This window comes from Sinocyclocheilus anshuiensis, unplaced genomic scaffold, assembly GCF_001515605.1.
Source record: "Sinocyclocheilus anshuiensis isolate Anshui unplaced genomic scaffold, SAMN03320099.WGS_v1.1 scaffold2, whole genome shotgun sequence".
Taxonomy (NCBI): Eukaryota; Metazoa; Chordata; class Actinopteri; order Cypriniformes; family Cyprinidae; genus Sinocyclocheilus; species Sinocyclocheilus anshuiensis.
The window spans coordinates 1002237-1020195 of record NW_015542337.1 but is presented as its reverse complement, the minus strand read 5'-3'; the positions used below and the strand labels follow the sequence as shown (position 1 = coordinate 1020195).

Here is a 17959-nt window from a genome sequence, read left to right as displayed (position 1 = left end):
CACACACACACACACACACACACACACACACACACACACACACACACAGACAGACACACACAGTGATTTAGTGGCCCTCTCAGAGCCCAGCTTAGACCCTGTTTCCTATTTCTATCTTTCGAGGAGACATGCTCCTCTATTTTAAGAGTAATTGTTTCTCAAAGTTCACAGTGCAAAGGCTTCTTGAGCATGCATATTAACAAACTATTATAACATTTATATTTTGGCCAATCATTTAGTTTGTTGTTATTTGTTTATTGTTTCAGTTATTAGAAAGAAAGAAAGAAAGAAAGAAAGAAAGAAAGAAAATTCAAAACAAAAATCACCATCATCACCACCACTACTATTACTAATTATTATTCTTAACAATAATAATGATAAATATAACTAAATGTATAAATTAATTCCATTAAATTTAAGTATTAAATAATATTAATAATAATAATAATTCATTGTTATTATTATTATTTGCATAAATGTCACTATTTATATATTACATTCAGCATAAAGGTCTTATGTCAGTGCATTACCTGTTCAAGTTCTGTTATGTTTACTTAATTTATGAATTATGTATTCTGTATGATATTCTGTATGTCTCTTTTGTCATTTTTTTGTAAGCAGAAGTAGAAATGCATACTAATTTATAATAATAATTAATGAAATAATGATTCAAATATTTTACATATTTTACAACTTCTTAAATCTGAAATATTACAATGCACAGTCCAAATAAATGTTCAGCATCTAAATTATACTGTAAGAGGATATAATTAACAACATCGGGCATAAGTGAGCATTTAGGTTGGAAATGAACGGGCTGGATCATTTTCAGAGGGTTATGATAGTAGGGTTTGGGTGGCTAAAGCAGCACTATGTGACAAAAACTCGGTTTGGAAGATGAATTCATGATGTACTCGCTCATTATATACATTTTGCAAATTTTGAACACAGAAAAAGTTACATAGTGCTGCTTTAAATAACAAGGTTGGATAATTGGAACTAAAGTAGTTAACATTTTAAATCTGAACCTATTTGAGGGATGAAGCAGCTGTTGGTACCATTCTTAAAACTGATTATTATTTTTATAATTGAACTTAATATTAATATTTATACTTAATATATTAGAATTGCCAAGAAACCAACTTTGTGATCAATGGTTTAGCCTTCAGCCACCTTTAGTTTGTGAGTGGCAATCACTTACTGATATGAAAGGTTCCTGGTGCTTGATTCCCCTCAAACTGCAGCATTAGGAGGTTGCTGGTTTGACTGTCATGGCGAAGCCATAAAGCTACACCCAAAATCACACCACCAGCCAGCTAAAAATAAGAGAAAAATAAACAGAATGTTTACTAGCACTTTTCAGCATAGATTCACCATTTAAATACTTTTACCGATTAAAAGAGCTGGAATTTAAAATCCCTCAACAGATGTCATCGCCCAGAAATGTTTGTTTCAATTCTTTTTCCTGAGGTCATTCCAGAGGTCATTTCTTCCTGCATTTGGGGAAGAAACTTCTGACAGGTTTAGTGTTATTCAGGCACAAAAAAGGGTGGGGGGGGGTCCACTTCAGCTCTGAGAGTCAGTCCTCTGTGATACCTTTTGTTCGTTTATTTTTTTGTAATTCGTAGAGCAGGAAGCGGCAGCTTAAGTCACAGAATTGTGGAAGCCAGGCCGATATATTTTTGTGTTAGCAGCGTGTAAAGTACAATGACGGGAAACAATACGTATCTCAAGAGGGGTTGGGATTGGCGCTGTATATGATATCACACAACATCATCCTCATGTAAGTTAAAGGTCTTGAATAAAAACACAAATTTTAATTTGTAGGCTTTTATTAAAATGAGTCTGAAAAATGACATGACTTTTCTTTTTAGGACTCTGAATTGGTGTAAACATTATTTATTTTCAGTAATGAATGTTATTCCATAATGTTTGGCTTGCTGCTAAATGCTAATTAGACATTCCTCAAAACTCATGATTAGTTTTACTCGGTGATGTCATTGTTTGAACATCATGTGATGTTTTCTGCAGAGTGTAAAACATTTTATAAAGTGATTGCAGCAGAATGACTGCTCAAGCTATAAAAAAAAACATTTTACTAAATTTACTCCAACTTTTAAACAACTTGTCCACATGTGATTTTCTCTCTCTGTTCTTTTATGGTGTATTTATGTCATGGTGTCCCTACAGCACATGGACATAATTATAGAAAGTGTAAAAATACAGCAAAGCCACAGCTAACCCTCACTCTACAGGAGGCTCTGTGGAGCCTGAGACACATTTTTTTTCTTCATGTCTAGGAATACATTCACAACAAAAACACTGACTATACCATTTAGCTGAATGTGAGATGTAAAAGAAACTTATTGTATGCTTCACAAAATATTTTGCACAGAAACCTCCAATTATCTCTGACATGACATGCTTTTATTCCACTTCATGTATAGACTGTGTTCTAAATATCCTTAAATTCTAGCTTAACAACATCAATTGTTGCTTTATATATGCTTTATATATTTTTTTACATTTTACCTTATTTGTATAATTGTATAGTTGTATTTTATATTTAAATCTGTATCTATCTGTATTTATGTTCTACTGTTAGTGTTATCTGTATGCACCAAGGGTCTGAGAGTAACGCAATTTCAATTCTCTGTGTGTATGTGCTGTACATGTGGAAGAATTGACAATAAAGCAGACTTGACTTGACTTGACTTGATAAACAGTGTAAAAAAATATATATATAAAAAACTTTGAAAGAATGGTGAGAAAAAAATCTGGGGAAAAGCACATCTAATCACTTCAAATAGGACGATTGTTTACAGAGTCAATAGACTCACAATAAGAACTTTCAGAATGACACTTATTGTTTTCTGCTCTGAAGACTTCGTTGAATAAAATCAGGACATTGGTATTCATTTAACTAAAGCAATAAAGCATTGCTTCAGAAATTTTCAGAGGTCGTACAATAAACTAGTAGTACAAGAAACAATAATTAACTTAAAATAATATTGGTAAACAAACAAACTCACCCAGAAAATGAAGTTTAAGAAGAAGAGCATATATTTGATGCACTGAGAGCAGCCGGTAACAGCCATGGCTTGATATCGTCGAAGCTGCTGAAATGATGCTGGTCTGGAGGAAGATGAGTGAGACTCAGTTTCACAGATGGATTTGAGTCGAGCTGCAGGCAGTCCGGATCCACTCTGAGAGACTACCCACGACCTGTGTTTATATAAACGCACTGAGCCAGAAAAAGAGAGGGAGAGAGATGTCCGTGTCCCGTGCCAAGCTCTGCCCTACATTTACATATGTAAAACCTTGTTTTAATCGATTAAACGGCAATGCATAACGAATCTAAATTCACATCAATCATTTGTTTTGTCTGAAATTTATGTTATATTATCATTTATGCTGTATTTTCTATATTTTTATAGTTTATAATATAGGCTATTCTTCCAGAAAGAAACGGTTTTTGATGTTGTTTTGAATTTGTAACACTTATTTCTAAAAACAGTAGAAGTTAATTAATAAAGTAACTTCCTTTACAACAATTAGGCTAAAATGTTTCTAAGAATGTGTTGATGTGTTGACTCATAATAGCTACGTTTTCAGCGCATATTTTGAATAACAAAAACCAGATTTCAACTGTTTTTCTTAACAAGTGATAGTTACAAATACTGCTGTAGAACATACAAAAGTGGTTTCTGCCTTAAGTAGGCTATGTAAAACTGCATATATGTATGTAATATTTTGTTAGCAAAATAAGAAGATTCATTAAAAATAGAGGTTAAAAGTAGAGGAAACTCGATTTCCTGTCGTTATAACTACAGCTCCCATGATGCACCACGTGGGTCAAGCTAGCTGCTAGCTGCTAAGCAAACGGTGGAGCAGGCAGGCGCAAGCGATGTTTATTTGACAACTGTAGTTCAGAATCTTTGAAAATCATGAGTTCTTCAGACGAAACGTGTAAAGGCACGAAGCGACCCGCATCTCCAGATAAAGTATGTGGTTTCCATCATCATACATTTTTTTATTTTATTTACTACAGCTGATCTGATATTTTGGTGAACCAGCAGTATTAGCAGATTGTTAGCAATATGTTGTAACTATTTTTAAATGTTATTAGTGTGACGAAGATTTGATATATGCATGTTATTGGTGTAATAACTGCCTGTTTGCTACTGTATTGCGTTTTCTGCAATAATAATTTTGCATAATAACTACTATAACGTTACCAGATAATTCAGTTCCAGGTTATGTCTGGTAACATTTTTTCTGCATTCTTAGATAAACGTCATTTTAATTTTAAGTGGTGTGCTAATATATGTGCTTATATATATATATATATATATATATATAAGAAAAAATGTAAGTGTATATGCTTTTCTGTAACACCCTAATGGCTCAACTGAATCTGTTTTGACCTGTTATGCAGATAGGAGCCACACAATGGAGATCGGCAGATTTAGGGACAGACGAAAGGAAGCAGAAGTTTTTGAAGCTGATGGGAGCAGGAAAGGTACATTGCTTTCTGTTAAATCATTTATTTGTTTCAGACAATTATGTAATTTGAACGTAACCACTATCGCCCATTCTTGCTTCAATTGTTTTTATGCACTGGCAGAAAGAGCACACTGGACGCCTTGTTATTGGGGATCACAAGTCAACGTCCCATTTCCGCAGCGGTGAGTCTCTAGGGCGGAAGTGAAGGGTTGCTGGATTTGAATGCTTGACAGTTCAAAAAGTGATTGCAACCTCCTATTGTGTTGGATGAGACACTTCCAAATCCCCGGTTGTGTGGAGACTGCGACCATCAGATGACATTCTGTATGCCACATATCCTTTTCCCTACAGCGATCACTGGTCAAAGAGTACATGCTCTGACCTTTAAAGCAACCACTGGTAATGTCCTGTCGTTTATTGTGCACATAGGAGCAGGTTACAATGCATTCTACACTTGTAAAATATAAAACAACTACCTTAATCTAGTTTCATACTGATATACAACCATCAGGGAGACATTTTATTGTTATGGGGTAATTTGAATGTCTATCAATGCTATATCAACAACATTGGGATTTGGGAATATGGGAAAATGCTGATGGCCTTTAACTGTCTGTAATGAAGAGGGTTTATTGTGTGTCTGTAGGGGCAGAGGATCGGAAGATTAACACAGAGCTCGAGCACCAGTATCAGCAGGGTCTGGATGGGAAGTTATCAGGAAGGAACAGGAGACACTGTGGACTGGGCTTTAGTGAGGTCAGAGCTCTTTCTTATAAGCTATGGGTTGATATATCGAGACTAACATACTGTGAATTACTCCTGATAAGCTTTAACTGAGATATACTGTGTGTCTGTGAACACGCGTGATCATCTGTTGTTGATTTGTTGTGAACTGCTGTGCTTCCTCTTCAAGCCCGATCCACCTGCTGAGAGTGCGAGCGCCGCTGTGCCCGAGAAGTCAGACAGTTCAGAAAAGGCCCCTGAACCACCATCAGAACCACACAAGGACGAGAAAACACCTTCATCCAACTCAGAGCTCAAGAAACAGGAACTGCACACAGACTCAAAGGAGGACAAGAAAAATACTTTTAAAATGGCATTTGTAAAATCCACATAAATGGCATTGTTTTTGTTGTAATTTCTTGATCTCCTAAAATGTTCCAGTGAGGTATTGAGAGAGAGAGAGAGAGCACATTTTTATTTCCATTCAAATTGAAAAATTGTGGGTTTCAATTTTAAATGTAATTATGTCTGTTGTCAAGTCATTCAGACTTGCCTGGTCTTGTTGAGAATGGTTTATTCTCTACAAATTAAAGGCATAGTTCATATAAGAAATGAAGATCCGGTCTCCGTCTACTCGGCCCTTATGATGTCGTATACACACGAGGATGAGTAGATGAAATCTTTATAGAATTATCAAGAAAGTGAGGTACAGAAATTTGCAGACAAAATGTCACCTGTGTGTATTAAAAGGTGTAGGAAAATATCAATAAAGAGTAAAAATTCTGTGATTGTGATCATAAAAAGCTTTAAAACTTGTCTCCCCCACCCCCGCCCCCAAAAAGATTTCATAAAGGAAAAATAAAAATGAAAAGCAGTCAAGAGTTATACTAGGAAACATGCACTGCATGTCTACAAACAGATATGAAAAGACTGCAAATGTAATAATGGTATATCTGGAACCTTTATTTTGTTTTAATAAGAAGGAAACCACTTTATATGTAATAACTTTGTGCAAACAAACTTTATTTAGAGCTTGAGCTCTATTGTCTGTCAATGTATGAAAATTGTGAATTTTTAATGAACAATCTAATATATGAAGATTTCAGTTTTGCTGAAATGAAATGCAATGTACTCCACAATCTAAATAAAATTTAATATTTTTATACATAATACACAACACTGCAAAAGAATAAGTACCTTAAGTCACGATTACATGGTGATAAAAATGTCATGCAAAATTTAAAAATTGTCAGAATTGTAAAACTGAAAGTTTAACGTTCAAAGTGCTCGCCAGTAAAATTAATAAAAACAATCTCGCATATAAAAAGTTGTGAACAACAGAGAACCTGAATGATTGAATGTTAATTATAAATACGTATTAGGTACAAAACACACACAAAACAATTGATCTTTGGTTCCCAAGAAAGCTTCTCAACACGTTTTAGCACTCAGACATGGCTTTGGCTGCAAAACAAAACATTGAAAATTCACATAAATATCAGGATGACATTGTGTATGATAAAATACTATATTATAATGTTCCCAGAGATGCTGGATAATGTCTCACCGGTGATCTGCTTCCTCTTTATGGAGGCCTCTGTGGCGAGAGCTCGATGAACGCTCATGATCCTCTCCTGCTGCTGCAGCTCTTCATCCAGCTCACTGAAATCTGTCTGCTCGGCATCCATAGACTTCACACTGAAATGCCACAACAGAAGACAACATCTTAGTACATCATCCATTTACATCTGCTTAAGTCTTATTTTCCCACCATACCTCGACTTAGACAGTAGGCTTTTTATCTTTGCTACGGTGCGAGAACGAGTCTCCTTCTCTTCTGGACTCAGGTCTTCATCTAACTCCACATCCATGAGTCTCTCTGGGATGGATACCTTCTGTGGCGTACACAGCTGACAACAGAGGAATCCCACAATACACCGAGTTTATCTCAAATAATACAGACATCTGCAACTTAATAGTTAGAATGAACTATACCTTAACCCTAAAAAGCCAGCTGTTATGGCAAGCCGTTTTAGCTTAAAATATTCCCAGCGTTACTAGTAACAATTGAATTAGAGAGCTCTGCAATTACAGAGCTCTGCAATTAAACATATCTTTAATGTGGTTTTTTACTAGCATAAATTGAATTATAGAGCTCTGTAATTGTATTTTTACTAGTAATAATTAAATTAGAGAGCTCTCTAATCGGAATTGCTACTAGTAAAAATTGATTTAGAGAGCTCTCTAATTGGAATTGTTACTAGTAAGAATTCGGAGGTAGAGCTCTGTAATTAAAAATGAATGGAAGTCAGTGGAGACATATGACTAGTAAAAATTGATTTGTAGAGCTCTTTAATTGGAATTGTTACTAGGAAGAATTTAATTAGAGAGCTCTGTAACTGTAATTCTTACTAGTAATAATTGAATTAGAGAGCTCTCTAATTATAATTGTTACTAGTATGAATTGATTTAGAGAGCTCTCTAATTGCCATTGTTACTAGTAAAAATGCAATTACGACGAGTAACGCTGGAAATATTTTAAGCTAAATCAGCTTGCCATAAGATGTATCGTTCGTGATTGTATTATTTAAATTTATAAGAACTCTTAAGTTATCAACATAATCAAAACTTTATTGAAAAATCTGTTGTACATAATCTACTACATGCTTTCTGTCATCTGATTGATAGTTTATATTTTTTAGCAACTGATTCAGGTCGTGGTACACGTTTTTGTGGTGAACTGATTTTTATAAAGCAAAGGTAAGAAGAAGTTTTATATTTATAGAATTTGAAGTTGAACACTTAACTGGACCGCAACAACGTGGCTTTATTTAATTATCCATACATTACATGACTGATATTTACATGCATTTTTAGTCTGCTATGCTGTTATAGATTTACATTATAAGCTATCAGAATTTCATCTTACATTTTGGTCATAAATACCAGCAACTGCACCAAATTTAATATTTTTGCTTAGTTTGGGCCTCTTGAGTAAATTTTTTCCCCTCCTCGAGTATGAGCTCCATATTCTCCTATATAATACAACCATGAAAGTCATAACAAATATGATACTTGCACAAACTTTCATATTTTATCTAAAGGTTCAATGGACTTTTAAAAAAGTTAAAAATCTTTTTTTCTTTTTTGAATATTATTTCATACTTCAGGGTTACAACCTAACTGGTTAGGATTGAATCAGGTGATTTTGGTTTGTCAGCAAATGTCACTAAAATTTGACTATACCTCCCGGGTAAGATCAAACTCAAAGTTCACAGGCTCCAGCTCCTGTGCGTTCATTGGCCGGGCCTCCACAGTCAGCCATTCATCTGATCCCAGCCGCTGTTTTTCGTCATACAAGGCCTGTTTTGGTCGCTGCAAATCAATGACTTTTTCCCATCCCTACTAGGGCGAAGACAACAATATACAGCATTTATGCAACACACACTCCAATTCCTCTGGAAATGAGCCTTGATCCTGGATTTAAAACCTCATGGGTCAGACACAAAATATCTTTGTCATATCACAAAGATGACTAATCTTTACTTAAGTAACTAAGTCAGCTGTTTTTATGCTTTTGTAGTTTCTCCTGCACTTAAAGAAATAGTTCACACAAAAAAATGACAATTTTCTCCAAATTTACTCACCCTCAGGCCATCCAAGACGTAGTTCATTTGGAGAACTTTAGCATAACATCACTTGCTCAGCAATGGATCCTCTGCAGTGAATGGGTGCCGTCAGAATGAGAGTCCAACCAGCTGATAAAAACATCACAATAATTCACTAGTAATCCACATGACTATAATCCATTATCTTCTACAATAAACAAATGATGCATTTGTTTATTACAAACATGCAGCTTTTCGCTTCACAAGACATTAACTGATGAAGTGGTGTCAATCGTGTGGCTTACTTGTGGATTATGGAGATGTTTTTATGAGCTGTTTGGACTCTCATTCTGACGGCACCCATTCACCCATTCAGGTTAACGGCACCCATTCAATTTATGAGTAAGTGATGCAATAGATATAACAGAAACATACTCATCTACATCTTGGATGGCCTGAGGGTGAGTAGGTTTTGAGAAAATTTTCATTTTTGGGTGAACTACTTTAAATTTAAGCCTGGTTTTGTTGACAAATTGGTGAAGAGACAGAAAAAAGGAGAGAAAATACAGGCATTAGGCAATTGTGTCACTATTACAAATCACACCCATCACCAAATTACAACATGCTATAGAATTTTGTAGTTGAACACATCTAACCATGCAAAACAGCTTACAATCAGCTTTAACAGTTAAAGAACCATGCAAACCCATCCATTCATTCCCCCACTCATAGGCATGTATTACTCAGTTGTCAGAGATACATCTACAAGTACAGTCACACTGCAATGAAAAAAGGTATTTAGAAAATTCTATTTATTTGTGCCTTTAGTGCAAACCTCAACATTAGAAAATGAAGAAAATACGATGTGACTCGAGTTCAGAGGTTGGTGTATTGATGTACACAACAATATTATATTTGTCTTACAGCTAGTCTGCTATCACAGTTTTGTTGTTAATTAATTATGGTTCTTTTTGTCACTGTATACAGTTCATATAACAACATACAACATCACTGCCTACTGACAAACAGGTTAACAGTGATGAAGGTGCTGGTGTGGTTAAAGACCCCATGAAATGCCTTGACGAGTGCAGTTTTTTTCGTCCTGCGTTGATATACTACTCTTCCAAAATTTCAGGTCAGGAATTTTTTATTTTATTTATTTTTAAAGAAATGTATACTTTTATTCAGCAAGGACACATTCAATTGATCAAAAGTGACAGTAAAGACATTTATAATGTTACAAAAGAGTAATGGCTACTGAATTTTCCCATCACAGGAACAAATGACAATTTAAATTATATTATAATAGAAAACAGATATTTTTTCATAATATTACTGTTTTTACTGTATTTTGATCAAATAAATGGAGCCTTGGTAAGCATTAGACATTTCCTTTAAAAAAATCTTGCCTTAACTATTACCTTTTATTTAATGTGAATTGATTTTCCTCTTGCTACTGCTAGTCAGGTGGTACAGTATTAGGTCTGAGGAACATTCTCACTCTAAAAATAATTTTTGGGATAAAAATCCAGCCATTAATATTTTTGGTCTGTTTTTCCAGAAGTGAAAGTCTATAAATTGTACATTTGGCCTGAAAGACAATTTTAAAAGCACACCAGCATACAGATGGCCTCAAAGCTAACAAACAATTTTCATTCATGGGGTCTTTTGGCCATAATAACGGTTAAGAGGAAAGTTCGTATCAATTGATAATGATGTGAAGTTTGTCAGTTTGAAACTAGGGTTAGTAAAATGTTACACCCCTCTGATTGGCAGCTGTTAGTGAAACAACAATAAAACATCACCATGATTTTTAGAGAAGTGAGTGAACTTTTTCAATTTTCATTGAGTGAGCCAAACTGGAATTGGTGTTAGTGGATTGAATTGGCGTTAGTAGATTGAATAGATATTTTTCCTTAGATAACTCAAAATAAATTACTGTGAGTAATGTAGTTTTTAACTGCTGTAATATGAAAACCATTTGCCATTTTTTAGCCATACAGCTGATAACTATCTGATAAAGAATCTAGATCTGAGTGGTGTTAATTGTCCCATGAATCAAAACAATGGGGCAATGTGCAGCGTGACTCAGAAAAAGATGTGAACTTAGTATTGCATGGGTCTTTAAATTTAAGCCTGGTTTTGTTGACAAATTGGTGAAGAGACAGAAAAAAGGAGAGAAAATACAGGCATTAGGCAATTGTGTCACTATTACAAATCACACCCATCACCAAATTACAACATGCTATAGAATTTTGTAGTTGAACACATCTAACCATGCAAAACAGCTTACAATCAGCTTTAACAGTTAAAGAACCATGCAAACCCATCCATTCATTCCCCCACTCATAGGCATGTATTACTCAGTTGTCAGAGATACATCTACAAGTACAGTCACACTGCAATGAAAAAAGGTATTTAGAAAATTCTATTTATTTGTGCCTTTAGTGCAAACCTCAACATTAGAAAATGAAGAAAATACGATGTGACTCGAGTTCAGAGGTTGGTGTATTGATGTACACAACAATATTATATTTGTCTTACAGCTAGTCTGCTATCACAGTTTTGTTGTTAATTAATTATGGTTCTTTTTGTCACTGTATACAGTTCATATAACAACATACAACATCACTGCCTACTGACAAACAGGTTAACAGTGATGAAGGTGCTGGTGTGGTTAAAGACCCCATGAAATGCCTTGACGAGTGCAGTTTTTTTCGTCCTGCGTTGATATACTACTCTTCCAAAATTTCAGGTCAGGAATTTTTTATTTTATTTATTTTTAAAGAAATGTATACTTTTATTCAGCAAGGACACATTCAATTGATCAAAAGTGACAGTAAAGACATTTATAATGTTACAAAAGAGTAATGGCTACTGAATTTTCCCATCACAGGAACAAATGACAATTTAAATTATATTATAATAGAAAACAGATATTTTTTCATAATATTACTGTTTTTACTGTATTTTGATCAAATAAATGGAGCCTTGGTAAGCATTAGACATTTCCTTTAAAAAAATCTTGCCTTAACTATTACCTTTTATTTAATGTGAATTGATTTTCCTCTTGCTACTGCTAGTCAGGTGGTACAGTATTAGGTCTGAGGAACATTCTCACTCTAAAAATAATTTTTGGGATAAAAATCCAGCCATTAATATTTTTGGTCTGTTTTTCCAGAAGTGAAAGTCTATAAATTGTACATTTGGCCTGAAAGACAATTTTAAAAGCACACCAGCATACAGATGGCCTCAAAGCTAACAAACAATTTTCATTCATGGGGTCTTTTGGCCATAATAACGGTTAAGAGGAAAGTTCGTATCAATTGATAATGATGTGAAGTTTGTCAGTTTGAAACTAGGGTTAGTAAAATGTTACACCCCTCTGATTGGCAGCTGTTAGTGAAACAACAATAAAACATCACCATGATTTTTAGAGAAGTGAGTGAACTTTTTCAATTTTCATTGAGTGAGCCAAACTGGAATTGGTGTTAGTGGATTGAATTGGCGTTAGTAGATTGAATAGATATTTTTCCTTAGATAACTCAAAATAAATTACTGTGAGTAATGTAGTTTTTAACTGCTGTAATATGAAAACCATTTGCCATTTTTTAGCCATACAGCTGATAACTATCTGATAAAGAATCTAGATCTGAGTGGTGTTAATTGTCCCATGAATCAAAACAATGGGGCAATGTGCAGCGTGACTCAGAAAAAGATGTGAACTTAGTATTGCATGGGTTTCCAATTGATTTAAGTGCTTGATAGGAAATGTATTTCCCAAATGCAATCCTCAACATTGATGTAACCAGTCATTAACTGAGAAGTCAGTGAAAGATGTTAGAGCAAGTGAGCAACAGAAATACCTTTGAGTGCAGCATAATAAAAAAAAAAAAGACAAAGGAGATTTTAAGCAAAGAAAACCCAAATATCAGGCAGCTCCTGCTGATTACTCTGATTGAAGTAAATTGAAAGGTGGTTAAGCGTTTGATTTGGGCCAAACGCTCCTTTTGACCCACCGACTCAGCAATAATTGCTTGCTAATCAAGACACGATGGTCCTACTCAAATGGTTATTTCCTACCATTAGCAATTTGCTAACAAAGCCATTGACTAAATGAGTGCAAGCTGTCGTGGCCACATTAAATGGGCAATAGAGTGCAACAGCCGGGTTCCAAAGTAGCAATCCCATTCATTTTCTCCATAAAGGAATTGATTTTTAACAATAACATATAAAGACAGACCTACTGTGAGCTAAGAGGTTGTTAATCAGTGGAATATGCTTTTGTTGAAGCCATTTATTTCAAGTTATTTCAACATATTTTTAAAGAATCCTCTTTAACAGCAGAATTCCTGGTGAAAAATGAAATTCCCATGATTCTGCAAAATAATCTCCATCATTCAGAGAATCGTGTGAAGCAAATTTTGTCAAAAGAATATATACATATATATTTATATATGTGACCCTGGACCACAAAACCAGTCATAAGGGTCAATTTTATGAAATTGAGATTCATACATGGTCTGAAAGCTGAATAAATAAGCTTTCAATTGATGTATGGTTTGTTAGGATAGGACAATATTTGGCCGAGATACGACGATTTGAAAATCTGGAATCTGAGGGTGCAAAAAAATCTAAATATTGAGAAAATCGCCTTTAAAGTTGTCCAAATGAAGTTCTTAGCAATGCATATTACTAATCAAAAATTCAGTTTTAATATATTTACGGTAGGAAATTACAAAATGTCTTCATGGAACATGATCCTTACTTAATATCCTAATGATTTTTGGCATAAAAGAAAAATCGATCATTTTGACCCATACAATGTATTGTTGGCTATTGCTACAAATATCCACGTGCTACTTATGACTGGTTTTGTGCTTCAGAGTCACATATATATATTTAACAATCACTATTGGAAAAAATGAATGGTAAAACTACTTCCGGAACCAAAGTTGGTGCACTCCATAGTTTCATTTGAAATCATTCTCAGAGTGTTTGAGCTGAAGCAGGATTTTCTGACACTGATGCTCAGGTTAGAATGAAGAGGCACTTCACTGATTTATTCTTCTATAGGAGATGATGATTAAGAATGATTGCACACAGAAACACCTTCATACCCAGTTAATTACCAACAATAATTAATTTGTTGTTAATACGAGGCAGCAGGGTCAATAATTCCCACCATATTATGTTCATATAAAATATAGCTTTACAAATTTAGCTTTACAAAAAAATGTTTCAAATCCATTGTGAGAGATCAGAAAGGCAGTCAGAGATAGTGTTATCAGTTTCTCTTCACATTCGAATATATTCACAAGTCTGTGCAGGAGAAGCCAGGAGTCGATTTCTGGACTGTAACTCTCCATGTGTCTGTCCACATTCTGGCCAATCCTTAAACACACCCACAGCACGGCCCCGTCCCACCCATGGCCTGTTAATGTGAAGCTGTGCTTTGTTCACGGAGTAAAACGTGTGTTAGCATGTTAGCTTTGTGTTTGTGGCCTTATGGTGGAGGGCCGTAGCGAGGGTCCCTGTGTTTATTTGGAAGGGAGTAACGTACTGGTCCTGGGTCAGAGCTGACGGGTCGAGTGGAGGTGTGGGAGCCCACGGGCTGTCGCTCACCCTGACTCAAGTTACGTTTGCGCTCGCGCACTAGAGCTCTCTGGTGCCTTCTCATTCTCTCCAGCTGCTCCTCCACACTCATCCTCCCTCTCTGCGGCAGGTGATCAGGCTGAGACTCTCCCGAGCACAGCCGCTCCAAGGCACTCTTTGGTCTCTCCAACATGAGACAGAAAAAGTCCATAATGAATTAATATAATATGAAATAAATGCTTAATAAAATAATACAAATACAAATTGCTTATGTTTTTAATGAATGAATATAATATAAAATCATAAATATTACAGAAAATGACAATTCGTATATATATATATATTCTACATTATTAAATTACATTTTGCATTAAATATAATAAATTATAAATATATTCAAAATGAATAAATAATTAAATGAAGTATCAGTTCTACAGTAATCAGGTGCTCACTGTTGTCGATAACGCTGAATCTCCTCTCCTTAGTGAACAGGAAGTCACACCGTACTGGTTTATTCTGGATGAGGAGCCTGACAGACCTAAGTGATCACAAAATGATTATTATTTTTTTTAGGTATACTGGTATTACAACTTGTTAAATGGCATTTTACCACTAAAAGCATCATGTGTCTTAAAGATAACCTGAATGATCAAAAGCTGTAATAATATTTCACCTCTTCTTTGAAGAGTCAGGTAGCCTGGGTCTACTTGATCTGTTCCTGCTCCAGGAAGCTCTGGTTCACTCAGGTAGGATCGCAGTTCCACCTAAAGCCCAAACATTTCATTTCATCAAAAAAAAAAAAAAATCCACATTGCAAAAGGATAACTGTTACACTGTTTACAGGACCACAAAAAAAATTATAAAAATAAAACTACAAATATATAAATAGATACATAGTATAGCATCTATTTGTACTTTGATTATGACATCATTTTGAATATGACAATATGATAATATAACATAAAAACATATTTAAACTTTTAAAATAAAATACATAAAATCTAATATATATATATATATATATATATGCTTAACAATGTTGTCGATAACGCTGAATCTCCTCTCCTTAGTGAACAGGAAGTCACACCGTACTGGTTTATTCTGGATGAGGAGCCTGACAGACCTAAGTGATCACAAAATGATTATTATTTTTTTTAGGTATACTGGTATTACAACTTGTTAAATGGCATTTTACCACTAAAAGCATCATGTGTCTTAAAGATAACCTGAATGATCAAAAGCTGTAATAATATTTCACCTCTTCTTTGAAGAGTCAGGTAGCCTGGGTCTACTTGATCTGTTCCTGCTCCAGGAAGCTCTGGTTCACTCAGGTAGGATCGCAGTTCCACCTAAAGCCCAAACATTTCATTTCATCCTAACTGCAGAGTAATCAATCACAATGCAAAGACTAAATGTTATGGTTACACGGATGGTGTTAAAACATAACGCCACTGAATAAAATTACATTATTTTATTACAATTGCATTATTCAGTAACTGCATTTGATTTCATATACTGTATGTGAAGTTCAGTAAAACAAATGACTTGAAGTGTTTTATTTTAGTATTATTTATACACTATTACAGTATTAATTCATATTTTGAATTATTTTTATAGTTTCCGTTTTCATTTTAGTTTATGTTTTAATAATTCTGTTGTGATTTTGTAATTATTATTGTTATATACACAATATAAATAAATATGTATAATATAATATAATATAAATATTTTATATAAATAAATATAACTATTTATTATATTTATTAAATATATTTATTTTATTTCAGCATTATTTAAAGCACTGAAAACAACTTTTAATTGTTTTAGTTTCAGTTAACACTGATGTTAACAGTGAAGTTCATTGTTAACTTTACAATAACAATGACCTTCACGAATGAGTTAAAATTACCCTGCAATCTCCATTCACATAGCTGCTTTCTCTGTCTCGTTTCCTCTCATCAGATTGTCGTTTGAGGCCACGGACAGAAGTGTGTCTGATGACCGATGTTTCTTTAGGTAGGGGCGGGACAACAGGGGGTGTGTCCTCATCATAGAGGAGGGGCAAAGGTGGTCTGGGTGGAGCATCATCTTCTTCCTAAAAAAACAATATTATGCACTTAAGTAAACCATTAAGTATTGTTAATTAGTTGTCTTTAGCAAGGGTCTTTTGTCTAAAGTACCTTACAGTACAATAATTTTAGGAACAGCATCAGTCAAGCAATACATACCCATTTTGGCACAGAGTGAGGATGCTGAAGATGTTCACTGTACATGGGCAGTGATAACGGACTGGAGGTAAGACTGCGTTGGGGTGACCGCACCTCAACTGCGGATGGGGTCGTGCACCGAGAAGGCACTGTCGACTTGATCACTGAAGGCACAAGTTTTCTCTCTGGACACAAACATAAAGAGCACAAAAGCAAGAGTTATATACCAATGTTATATTAAGAAGAACAAGATCTGTAGTAGGTTCATTAACCCTATCTAACTAGTTAATTCTTACCTGGGTTCTTCACTGAGTCTATGGTGATTTTGAAGGTTTCTCTGGATGAGCTGAGTCCAGTCATTACGTCCTCTATCCTCCAGAGCTCCCTCCTCAACTGATTTTTCTCCTGAGAAAAAAACACACCTATTCAAAAGTCTTCATATGGTATTTTTATTCTAGCCAGGATTATTATTACTAAAACCATATAAAAAAATGTCATTACTTTTAAAAAAAGGTATGTTCACACCAAGGACGATAACTACAATGATAAAGATATAGTTTTAAAAACCGATTTAAGTTTAAAAGAATAGTGGCGTTTACACCACAACTATAACACTAGTGGCACTTAAAAAATAAAAATAAAAAAACACTGACAGCCGATTAGAATCCACTGACTTTTAATAGCTTGAGCATTTAAAGCAGCATATGACATAACTGCTGCTCATGCTTATGATAAACAATGCTAGTGTGCGCTGGTGTGTACGCTGATATAGTTAACGTTCTTGGTGTAAATAGGCCATAAACATTAAATAAAATAAAATATTTAAAAATATATATTTTATTTTAGCTAGTTGCCAAGTCCAGAATTGGGTAGATTACTTACAAATTGTAGTCTGTAACTGATTCCAAATTACATGACAAAAATTGTAGTTAGTAACGTAATATATTTTATATATATATTTTTAGGTAATATAATTAGACTACTTTTAGTTACTTTTAGATTACTTTTGATCTAACTAAATAATAAATAGGATAATCTTGTTCCATAACGATGTAAAAATACAAAGAATAAGAAAATATATTCCATTTGCTGTAATTAACAACATGAAGTGCATTACGTTACGTCAAGGTAGGGCTGTGCAAAAAATCAAATGCGGTTTTCATGCGCATCTCGTCAGTAAAGCCGCTCCTGTGATTAGTAGTAAATCTCCAGAACGTGCTTTCAGATGGAGCGCATTTACTACACAGAGCCGTAGTTCACTGACAAGCTACGCAAAATCGCGTTCAAAATCGCAGGCGATTCATTGCCGATTTATGTAAA

The 17959-nt window shown here is 34.5% G+C and overlaps 3 protein-coding genes across 3 annotated transcripts in view; 1 reads left to right on the top strand and 2 right to left on the bottom strand.

The window, feature by feature from the left end:
* The window catches only part of LOC107691158 (CD81 antigen-like), a 13087-nt gene extending 9777 nt beyond the window's left edge, over positions 1-3310 (bottom strand). Inside the window, exons 1-2 of the mRNA XM_016489641.1 lie at positions 3033-3310; positions 1202-1316 (exon numbers count right to left, since the gene is read on the bottom strand). Of these exons, the coding sequence (XP_016345127.1) occupies positions 1202-1316; positions 3033-3098 (181 nt within the window). The 5' untranslated portion in view covers positions 3099-3310. The remainder of the gene's footprint in view (positions 1-1201; positions 1317-3032) is intronic.
* A 512-nt stretch (positions 3311-3822) lies between these two features.
* On the top strand, positions 3823-6088 carry LOC107691136 (small acidic protein-like). Its single transcript, XM_016489621.1, has 5 exons — positions 3823-4004; positions 4439-4522; positions 4628-4688; positions 5153-5262; positions 5420-6088. Exons 1-5 carry the CDS (start codon positions 3948-3950, stop codon positions 5621-5623), a joined length of 516 nt encoding a protein of 171 aa, XP_016345107.1. The 5' UTR covers positions 3823-3947; the 3' UTR covers positions 5624-6088.
* Positions 6089-6520: 432 nt separating this feature from the next.
* The window catches only part of LOC107691135 (pleckstrin homology domain-containing family A member 7-like), a 124973-nt gene continuing 113534 nt past the window's right edge, over positions 6521-17959 (bottom strand). Inside the window, exons 20-29 of the mRNA XM_016489620.1 lie at positions 16936-17044; positions 16661-16824; positions 16342-16527; positions 15691-15781; positions 15470-15555; positions 14401-14619; positions 8476-8631; positions 7006-7139; positions 6797-6927; positions 6521-6693 (exon numbers count right to left, since the gene is read on the bottom strand). Coding sequence (XP_016345106.1) covers positions 6671-6693; positions 6797-6927; positions 7006-7139; positions 8476-8631; positions 14401-14619; positions 15470-15555; positions 15691-15781; positions 16342-16527; positions 16661-16824; positions 16936-17044 — 1299 coding nt within the window. The 3' untranslated portion in view covers positions 6521-6670. The remainder of the gene's footprint in view (positions 6694-6796; positions 6928-7005; positions 7140-8475; positions 8632-14400; positions 14620-15469; positions 15556-15690; positions 15782-16341; positions 16528-16660; positions 16825-16935; positions 17045-17959) is intronic.